An 11,127-nucleotide genomic window follows, 5' to 3' on the forward strand; every position below is an offset into this window, starting at 1 on the left:
GCTCATTTTCTGTGTCTGTCTCTCCTCCCACTCCCAGACAGTTCTGGAAACTGTGTTATCACCTCTTGTGACAGGAAACCAACCAACAAGCGGTGCAAACAAACAAACACCCTTTGCCTCCACCCTCCCCAAAATCATCAGCATCCCACCGCCTATCAGGAACGAACGGGCGGGCGCGAACTGCAAGGGAGAAGCAAAACAAAACAGAAAAACAAAACCCCCAAACAAACAAAAAAAAATCCCAAAATTCTATTCTAAGCAGGCGACTACCCGAGCCCAGGGACGGGCAGGATGGCAGCAGCAGCAGGGCGGCTTTGTCTAATTGAAGCAAGTGGAATGGTGGCTGGACCCGCACTCACCTCCCCGGGGAGGCCGGGCCGGCCCGTTACACCGAGATGCCGCAGGCCGGACCCGTCCCGCTTGCAAGGCACCGAGGAAGAGCCAAATCGCGGAGCTGCCCTGACCGCCGCCCACGCAACTTCGGGCGCGCGCCGCCGCTCCCCGCGCTCCTTCTGTGATATTACGTTCGCGCCCCGACACTGCCGGCAGCGTTTCCGCTCCCGCGCCTACAAGCTCCAGCCGGGCCACGCGGATTAGCCCCGGCGTTCTGTCCCAGGCACGGCCCGAGCGGCAGGAGGGGGCCGGTCTCCTCCGCGCCCTGCCGAAGTTGGCACCGCGCCCCCCTGCCCCGCTCCCGATTCACCTCCCGGACCCGGGGCGGGAGTCGGGCGCTGCCGGGCCACCGTGCACCTGCCGGCTGCTGCCCCGATGCCGGCCGCCCCGCGCCCCGGCGACCCCAGGCAGCGCCGCATGCCTTTTCCCCGGCTTTTCCCACTCTCAAACACGTGCACTTAGGGCCACGGGCAAGTTGTTCTCCAACTGGAGACACCACGCGCCCGCCGCGGGGGGATCGGGGCACGTCTGACAGTCCGGCGGTCCGCACTTCCAGCCGAGGCCCATCCTGCCCATCGAGTAGGCGGCTAAACCGGCTGCGGCTCTCTCGCTCCGAAAGGCAACTTCTGTCTAATTTCACCGATGAGCAGTTTTTATGCTTTCCAAGCATATTTTCTTCTATAAGTCAAAGCCAAGTGCGCCGGGGGAGGAGAGACGGGAAAAATCAGTGTAACTTACAAAGCTATTTCTGCAGACAAACACCTCCTCCCCCATGTACGCGCTCCCTTCCCGCGGCGAAAGGCGACGGGTGGGGTGGACATGTGGGTGACACAGTGACAGACAGAGGCCATGGCTTCCCCCGCCCCCTTCCTACTCATCAGTATCCGAGCAGGACCTGAGCTCTGCCACTGCCATCTGGATACCAAGTTGCTCCAACGCTTCCTGCTTTCCGCGGCGGATGATGCCCGGCGCTGCCCCCCAGCGCTGCCCCCCCGCGGCATAGCCTGCAGCGATGCCCGGGGCGCGGGGCTGGCGGCGCAGAACGGCAGGGCATGGCACAGCAATGCACGGCATAGCATGGCAGGCACGGCACGCCCGCAGATCACTTAGCCGCTGCACCTCGGGAGCTGCGCTGTCCTCACTTTGCCCGCAGCGGAACAAAAAGGCGGCCGCCGTTGCCCGGCACTGGCCCGCCGCGCCGAGCGGCAGCGCAGCCTTCCCTCCCGCCTTCGCTCGCCCCAGCCCCGCACAAGTTGCTTGTGGGATAGCTGAGCCACAACTCGGCCGCCTCCCCTCGCCCCGTACCGAATCGCACGGCTTTTGGCGCCATGTTAATGACGTACTATCTTATTTCCACTAGGCAGCGACCTTCGGCACGAAATTGCTCTCCCGCCGCCTCCGGAGCGACAAAAACCCCCCATCAAATATGGCTGTGCTGGCGGCTTCCCCGGCTGGCGCGGCGGAGGGCTCGGTTACCTGCTGGCGGCGGCGCGGCGGCGAGGGCGGGCGGTGCGGCCGGGCTCCCCCTGCGCGGAGGGCTCGGGGCCGCCGCATGAGTTTGGCGCGGCGTCGGGGAGCGGGCGCGGAGAGTGGCTCCCTCGGCCACACGCGCACACACACGCACACAAAATACACGCACAGAGTCCCTCTGACTGACGTTTGTACTTGTTATGGAGGAAGGACTCCGTGAATCAAACTCGTTTCTGGGTCACTGCTGCCACAGGGGGGAGCTGCTTTAATCCCATGCCAAAACTGGAAGGCGAGGGAAGGGGGGGAAATAATAATAATAATGCAGCGCCGGGGTGGGGAGGCGGCGGCGGCCCCGGGGGAGCCGCCGTTAACTCTTGGCGGTCCCGAGCGCACAGCTCCCGCCGCTCGTCGCTCCCAGAGCTCGGGGGTGCGCGGCCGCCCGACTACGGCCGCCTCCTCGCTTGTATTCGAGCGGGCTCGGAAATGCAGCTGGGATGCAACATTGCGCGACTGGCAGCTGGGAAATGATACGTGTCTGCACCCGGATCCCGCCCGCGGCACTGCTGTTCTTACCCTGCAACCATTAACTCTTCTCTCCAAAACATTTAAGCGGATTTCAAAAGCAGGAGTGTTAGTGCTGCACTGGCTCCCTATGTAGAACGCATAAGTCACTATTTGTCAGGCAGAGAAACTGGGACATGTAAGAGTTAAACGCTGTGGCCACATGCATAGCGCATAATTGTCGGGGCAAGAATAAAACCGCACGCTCTCTGTTCTCAGCCCCCAGCGTTATCCCTCTGGCTCCTCAACTTTGATACTTTTCAAAGACTAGAAAAAGCCAACACATACTGTGGTTCAGTTCACATCTTTCTAGCAAGAAAGCAAATTAAATTGGCACCAAATTACATAGTGCATTTGCCATTATCAAAAAAAGCATGCTTGAATGTAGATTTCTTTATTTTTCCACATAAATCACTTTACCTCATGCCATGCACCTGTGCTCCCTGCGTGAAGAACTCCCATTTGAGCAGAATTCCTGAGCAAATATAGTCTGAGGTAATAAACACCACAGAGAAGATTCAACATAAGCTCAGACACAGAATTAAGGCAATCTGTGCAAAGAAATTCCCATAGTATGCAAATATAAATTAATGCAGCCTCCACAGCAATATTGGTCCGCCAAAGAATCATACCTTAGAGGAATTGGGTCGTTACTCATCCATGCAAACCGAGCCATTTATCCTGCTGTCTCACCCACCCACCCACCTACCCAATAATGAAACATTGCTGTACATCCTAAAAAGTTGTACTTTACTACAAAAACATCCTCCCTCTGGAGATATTTTTTCACTGTGAAAATCAGACAGTTGGGGTTTGCTTCACAAAACGGTCTGAAGCACCTTCAGATATTAGAGCCTAAGGCTTTGATTCCCTTGTTTTCCACTACATGAAAATAGGAAAATGCATACTTTCTCTACACTCTCTTGCACTTGCCTTCGCATCCAGACCTGTAAAGATACCTGTTGGCATAGCAGCCTAATTAGAAGCAGTTCCACTGATGCCATTCATATTCGTAAGATCAGGGCCTTAGCTTTTTGTCTTTCTTGGTACAGCCATCAGCTGTGGTCATCCATGTGATACACCACATCACATTACCTGATAATAATCCACTTATTGCCAGAGTTACATTCATACACCTTACCCCTGAGCTTCCAGGGGCATTACTGTTCAATACTGACTGGAGACTTAGTTGTTCTGTATTATCTAAACAACATGTGCCCACTGCTGTGCTACAATATAAATCCCAGAACAGGATAGGTCAGAGTTTTTCCCCCTAGTGATCTGCAGACCCCTCAGGACCTCATGGACTACTTCTCATAAATTCATAAAAAGTGATTAAGATTAGCAAAGCTACTGTCAGTTGTTATTTATTATACATAGGTATATCCAGTACCTCTACTGGAGGTAAAATTATTATTTTCTTTTAAATAGTTTTAAATAATGTTGTTCATTGTAAAAGACTGAAGAATCGTAAGAAATGCTATTTGTCCTGCTTCTCCGAATTCTTTCCAAGAAGTTCAGAACAAGCTTCTGAGAACAGCTTAAATGTGCTTTAATTTCTTAGGAGGAATGATAGAAACTTTTCTATCTCAAGCTCTTTGGATTTGAGGCAATATTTTTGTTTTTCTGTAATTAGCTTTTCTTTGCATATACAGCCAAGTTTAAGCTACACCTTGTATTTGAGGAAACATTTCTCTTGGAAGCCATGCAAAGCCATACATTTAAGAACATAATATGAATGTTTTCAGAATGGCAGACTGTGGTTTTAGAAACTAGAGACTATCTAAATTACTCTAAAAAACTCCCAAAATGGGAGTCTTCCATGCTGTACAAGTAGCTAGCCCAGTCTTTACTGGAAGGTAACACAACTGGAACAAAGATGCTATTTTGTCTCTGAGTACAGTATCTCACGGAGACTCTTCTGGAATAATGCACTATGTTTTAAAAGGAAATATTAAAAAATTGAAGTGCTAGTAGCTGGAAGTCAGTGAAAAACAAAAAGGAAAGGTTACATCCTGCACTACTTCAACGTTACATGTATGAAGTTGTATACCAATATAGGTATGGTCAAACAGGAGAGAACATAATAGAGCATACCGGAGTAAGCTACTGACACCATTAATATGAAACAGTGCTACTAAAAATGGATTTACCTATAATCTACATAAAGCAATGAGTTGTTCACTGCAGAATCAGCTTTAGCAGCTCAAGACACTGTTACGACTTTAGCCTGAAAATGCCAGCAGCAAGCACCAGGATGGACTGTGTGAGTGATCCTCACCTGCTTTTCTACAAACTCTGTGCCCAGGTTAACCTACCAGAGCAGGTAGACTGCCAACAGAGAAATAGAGCTGGATGGTAAAAGCAATCCACTCAGGGCAAAGAAAGAAATTTGAATTCTGCATTAAACATCTGACCACAACCTAACTTTAAAGATTAGAAACCAAAGCAGTGGGACAAAACTTCACAGTCTTCTGCTATCTGCACTGGCTAAAAGTAGAAGTTTTGGCATCAGCCTTCATCTCTAATAGGTATTTACCCTCTTAGCAAAGCAGGCACTTTTGTTAGAATAAATAATGTCATTAGGCTCTGTGCCTCACTCACTTATCTTTATATGAGTATTAGCACTCATTCCAGGAACACTCAGAGAATATGCATCAGGCTTAGAGTTAGGCTTTGTGCTAACACACAACACTTCTTGTGCCTTCTCCAAGTTGCTTCATCAGATATAGTCACTCATATATTAAATTTTATTTATTTATTTTATTTTTTAATTAGTTTTTTAGTGTCTCCCTCTTGAATGTTATTTTTTAGCAGATGCACAAAGCCAAGAAAAGAATATATGGCTTTTTAGCACTTTTTTCCAGCTTTTTGTGGAAATCTGTTGCTGATAAAATATTACTTCTTTCTTTCTTACTTCTTCCTTTTTTTTTTTTTTTAATATTTGATAATACTCCTTTTACAGTTGGAATCTTTTCCACTAATTCTTGCGGTCTCCGCACATGAAGATGTAGCTTACAAAGCTGAGTTTCTCCCCACTGTTAAATTTAGCCCAAGTATCTCTTAAAGCTGTTCTTTTGCTCTTTTGGCTCCAGCTTTTTCTCATTTTTTATTTTGAAGATCAGAAAATTGCAGAGAAGAACAATAAAGATCCAAACCAGCACTGTCAACACTAGCTTGTACTTAATCTTCAAGAATAAGAATTTCCAGAGAGCTTTCACGTTTCCTCTGAGAGATGTTTTGTAGAGCAGAGTGATAAGACAGATGCACAGTTGGGCCGAATCCCGTTGAGGTCCATTTTATGTCTAGCTAGTCTACTCACACAAGCAAGGGGGAAAAAAAAGATTTTGACTCATGCATATGTAAATCTATACCACTTACAAGTTACATAAGTACATTATTTTTAACTCCTGCAGAAATAAAACTTGCTCACATGGCTTATGTATGGACCATAGAGGAACACAGTTGTCACAGTTTTGTCTAACCCAAATACATCATTTATGCAACATGGCACCTGACCACTTCACAGAATTATGCATAAAAACCCCCACTATTTAGTGCTCTGGCTTTTTTGTCCTTCTCCTTATCTACAACCACCTGAATCTGGTGTGTCTGGATTAGGGAGGTCAAAAAGACTAAGCTCAGGTAGTATGTTATTTCCTTTGCCTCTGAAGCTGAGGTTTACAGCTACTAGAATTGCTTATTTATAAGCCATACACCAAAGATGTGATTTCTCCTGGGCTCACAGTCCTTATTCTTCTGGTTTATAGTTCCTTTGGTTTATTGAAATGTAGTTGTGAGAGATTACTAACTGGGTGTATGAGCCAGTACCCCAGTAATTAAAAGCTGTGCCATTAAGGGATAAGGATGGAGAGGGATGAAAATGAAACCTTAGAGCTGACCTTTATATTTGACAAGCTATCAAACAGGGCTTGAGACAGACACTAGTGTAGTCTTTTTAATGATAAAACTTGAGAAGTAAAGATTATAATATTAATTTTATCTGTGGGTAGGCAGGGGCATTGCAAAGGTTATATCTTTCACAAGTTAAGTCAGCATTAAAACCAAGAATAGAAACCTAAAGTAATGCCTCTCAGTCCGAGGTTTCTAATGATTAAACTATATCCTCTCCTTTGGCCTGGTCTATAGAAAATAACACAGTACAAAGTATACCTCCATGACATTTTGCACATAGAGATCTTAAAATATTTTTGCAAATCAGATACAATCATTGCACAGATATGCAACTGCTGACACTGTACATTCATCTGAAAAGGAAGCGTGAACAGGTATGCCCAGTAGGTAAAATTTATTAGGTTTCAAAACCTAAAACTAGAGTTACTGAAATCAAGTGTTTCCAAATTATTGTAATTGAAAAGTGGAAACTGACAGGAAATCGGTAGAACAAGAACCTCAAGGGAACAGCTGGAAGCAGGCAGTTAGTTACCTTGCAGGTCTGCAAGTTAACCTGGATGCAGCTGATGCATCACCTTTAGGGGAAACAACACAGTTTTGTACAAGGATGAGTGAAGTAATCAGCAGCCAAGGTAATGGCCTAAGTGCAGGAAGAATGAATTGTAGAAACCTCAGGCAAGTTAGAGTTTAGCAGCAGCAGATCAAATCTCAGCCGAAGTATCTACACGTGCCTATCTGGCAGCTCATTGAGCGATATTACACCTACTGATCTAAATGAGCTTCAATATTAAATTGTGTTTGTGAAGGCAGAAATCACATAGTGAAAGAAAGGTGCTGTGACAAGACTTGTGGAAGAGTTCAAAAGAATTTGATTACAGATTTTCTGATTGCAGAGTGCAGGCTGATAGCTGGTTGCTAAAAGTGGAGTAGTGGTACCAGTTTATTGGGGAAGCACAACAAAAATCAATTTCTTTTTTCAGTAACAATCTAGTGCCAAAATAACTTTGAAAAAAATTTGCAACTTCAACTCTGGATCTTTAGGAGTCAGAAATAGATTAAGCTTAAAAAAAAAAATCAGATGTTGAAATAGCTCTGAGCAGTTTGTGATAACATTTCTAGAAACTAACTTCCCACATGGTCCTTTTGGATTCCATTTGGTACTTGATTGAATTGCCCCAGAGTTGATTCTATTTGTGGTCTCTCCTGGGACATCTTCCAAATGCAATGACTCACAGTTCATTGAATTTAAACCTGTTTCCAGACCATGAAACTGACGTCTGCCACAAGGTCCAAGAAATCCTACACCCTCCACAGCAAAAAGCAAACCTAGGACAATTAGCCATAAGTTACAATGCAGAGGAGATACTCTGTTTGTCCTCAATAGGTATAACACCTTTTCCTCAGTTTCCATGCTTCCTTCCTAGGGGATGTGTCAATCATAATTTCGACAAAGGGCAGATTTTCTCCCTAAATAGACAGAGGTCCACTGATGCAGTTGTCCCAAAACTGACATCAAATATTAGTAATTTCACTCAATAGTACATAGATGTAAGGCACCAAGGGGGTAAAAAAGTCATCACTACTAAATAAAAGAAATGCTAGTCAGACAGGCAACTGTTGTTTATTTCATCTATATTACTTTACCCATTTTATGTTTTATAAATTAAATTATTCAGTGTTTAACAAGTAGGAAAAATTATTGAGAAAACTATACTAAATGTCTTTTTCTTGTGGCAATATTGACTGCTGAGCTTTTCTACAAGTTCCACTGTGTAAATAAGCACAAAAACCAATTTAGAAAGTTTTAATCAACATAAATGTTATAAAAACTGTCTCCTGTACTTGTATATATGTTGTATATATGCAGAGGTTCAACAGTACCAAATGGGACTCAGAGGCTCAGAATATCCAGCACAAAAGAATGTTTACACAATAGGGGAAGCTGAGCCCTTATCTAACCTCCCTCTATCTCTCACACCCAAAAAAGGCGGGGGGCTATTGGGATAAAAAGGGCAGTTTATCCCATATAATCATGGGCCACACAACATTGCAGCACTGTTATGCTTCCGCTTTTTTATCAAAAATACATACCCAGTAAAGAATCCATCAACATAAGAAAAGCCTCAATACCTTTATCAGATGGAGAATTATTATTTCTTTTGCAAATAAGACATTGAGACATAATTGTAAAGAGATACAAATAAAAAATGCCCCTGACAAAGCAAAGAGACTCTAATTTGTTATTCAACCCTAACAAATTACAACAGAATAATTCTTCAGTGCTGTTTGAAACATACACAATACAAAAGGTCAGCTACCCTTAACACTGCATTTGCATAGTGGATGTGTCTAACCCCAAATTTCTGCTTCATATTCTATGAGAACAGTGACTTACAGGAGGTGGCACAGTTCTTGCATGTGAAGATGTTCAGAGGCAGAACCCCAAACACCTGCATGGTGAATTTTCAGGGCACATAAAGCAAATGCTCAGGATGTCAACAGCCCTCGAGACATGTCATATCTTTTAATCAGTAATTCTGAAGTTACTTTTTCTTTTAATGGACAAAGGAGTTTATTGCTTATTTGGAAGTTACAGTTTATTTGCTCAAAGCTGAGACTGCCACAGTTATATTTTTTAACTAAGCACACAGGGAATAATGAAGAAAAGTTGGAAATCAGATCATTACTCTGGCTCCTGTGAACTTTGCTTCACTAAGCAAAAAAAAACCTGCAGCAAACAAAATAGTCTCTGACCTTCCAGAACAACATTAAAAAAAAAAAAAGTCTGATCTGCTTACGTGGGCAGATTTTGGCACAGGGTAAACACCCATGTTTGCTCCTCAAACTGCGCAAGTCAGAAAAGATTCTCTCTCACTTTCACCCAGGACACGCTTTGAAACCATCACACATTTATGTTTCTTTGACAATCTGAGGCAGGTTACTTTCTTCATGTGGAAGAGCAAGTACTGGGGCAAAGCAAATGTGCCAACTGACTGTAATCCAGTGTCTTTAAGGGAGAAACAGGCACATCCTGCAGTGAACACACAAATCCTTATATAAGTGCCAAACCTGCAGTTCCGGTCTACTCAGCCTCTCAAATATTTAGCCAGCCATAGCAGCATCTCTGCCCTCAGCCAAAGCTAAAGGTGAGCCCGCAATGACTTAGATCTCTTCTGGGAAAGGGCCCGACTACTTAAGGGAGCCAGCCACAGCACAGATGGGAAAAAAGAGTTTACAGAAGATAAGTTCGGGAAAGCCTGATAGAGTGCCAGACCCAGTGCAGCCAGTGCTGTGCCAGAGTACATCGTGTCCTGGCACTCTGGTGTGGTGCTTTGGATCAATAATATGTGCAATAAAGCACATATTGACTAACTGGCTGGACATGCCCACAGAGGGAGCAAAGGAATTTTTCCTCTCCCAACGTGTTGATGTTGGAGCCTAGAGCCACAATTTGCCTCTATCCTTAAAAGTTTATCTTTTCCAAGAGCTGCTGGATTTTCCAAGAATCCTGTGGATTCTTTGGGGTCTGTCTCTTTCAATAAAATTAAACATCCTTCATGACTACCTTAATAAAATGTTGTGCCTGACACGTGGCTCAGAGATCCTAGTTATCTTGTTTGCAAGAGTTTGATCTCAGTGAAGGAAATCAGGGACAGCAAAAAAGTCCCAAACCTTGGGCAAGGTAATAAGAAACGAAGATCACTGATTGTGTGAGCCCTGTCAGTTCATGTGAAGGAAATGAATAAGTATTGGAAATACTATCCCCAGTGAAGGAGTCCCATTGACAGACTAAGATGCTTATCCTTCAGAATGCAATTAACATCACCTGGTTAAATGTTTTAAATCCTTTTAAAAGTTGACAAAGGTACACTAATATCGTGAGTTCTGTATTTTTCCCATGAAAAAACAGCAGTCCAGAAAATGAAGCTACAACATACACACAAAATCCTTTGCTACTCCATACACACATGCATGCTGTGCTTTCACAAGTATCTCAAGGTGTGGATGTCTCCAAAGCCCAGCTAAGGAACGAAGACACCAATATTTGTCTTACTTTTCAAATTGCTTCCATGTACTTACAGTTTGTAAGCAATCATTGAAATCAAAAGCATGAGTTTGAAAGTCTCTTTTCCCTGGGAATGAGTGTTTATTCCACTAACTTTTGTGAAGCTAGGATTTTTCCCAAGCCTACGTTTTATAATTATAAAGAATTCTATATAGACATTGTCATTCTATCTGTATGATATTTCTTAATAAACTGATGTATCAAACACATCATACCCTGATTGAAAACCACCATCTCAACCTGAACATCCAACAAGTTTAAAAGCTGCATGTCATTTCCAGCATATGTACCAAATGAAATACTACTTAATAAGGTGTTTGCTTATCCCAACCCCATTCACACTTCACAGAAGAAAAATGGACATATTCAACACTGTGAAAACTTAGGCCAGGTCTTAGAGCATTAAGCACAAGTGGAAAATGTGCTAGGTTACCGAGACCAGGTTCAAAGGACTTTGATGCCCAAGGCTAAAAATGTAGTTCAGCAAATTCTTGCACATTTGTCTGGTTCTGGCATAGTCTAAACGTAGTTCTTCCCTGCTTGGTTATTACATTCCTTGAAGATCTACAGCTCTGATTTTCTTGGTGTGATCTAAACTGCCTCAGTTTGCATAACGAGGTCATGGCTTCAGCATGAGCCCAGCAAAGCCAGATGTGATGGTCAAGGGCTACCTATGGGTTAGATGCTTCCACTTTCTCCTAGATGAATTTCACAACAGTGTG

At 44.2% G+C, this 11,127-nt stretch overlaps 1 protein-coding gene across 3 annotated transcripts in view; it reads right to left on the reverse strand.

Moving 5' to 3' along the window:
• Positions 1 to 9,002, reverse strand: part of JADE1 (jade family PHD finger 1) — a 52,614-nt gene extending 43,612 nt beyond the window's left edge. Inside the window, exon 1 of one of the 3 annotated variants that reach the window (XM_032684844.1) lies at positions 8,735 to 9,002. In XM_032684844.1, the coding sequence (XP_032540735.1) occupies positions 8,735 to 8,795 (61 nt within the window). In that variant the 5' untranslated portion in view covers positions 8,796 to 9,002. Of the gene's footprint in view, positions 1 to 1,131; positions 1,151 to 1,869; positions 1,902 to 8,734 lie in introns of those variants that run through there. The other 2 variants (XM_032684848.1, XM_032684847.1) reach the window with 2 other exon arrangements.
• Between the last annotated feature and the right edge of the window lie 2,125 nt (positions 9,003 to 11,127).

This window comes from Chiroxiphia lanceolata, chromosome 4 (assembly GCF_009829145.1).
Source record: "Chiroxiphia lanceolata isolate bChiLan1 chromosome 4, bChiLan1.pri, whole genome shotgun sequence".
Classification (NCBI taxonomy): Eukaryota; Metazoa; Chordata; class Aves; order Passeriformes; family Pipridae; genus Chiroxiphia; species Chiroxiphia lanceolata.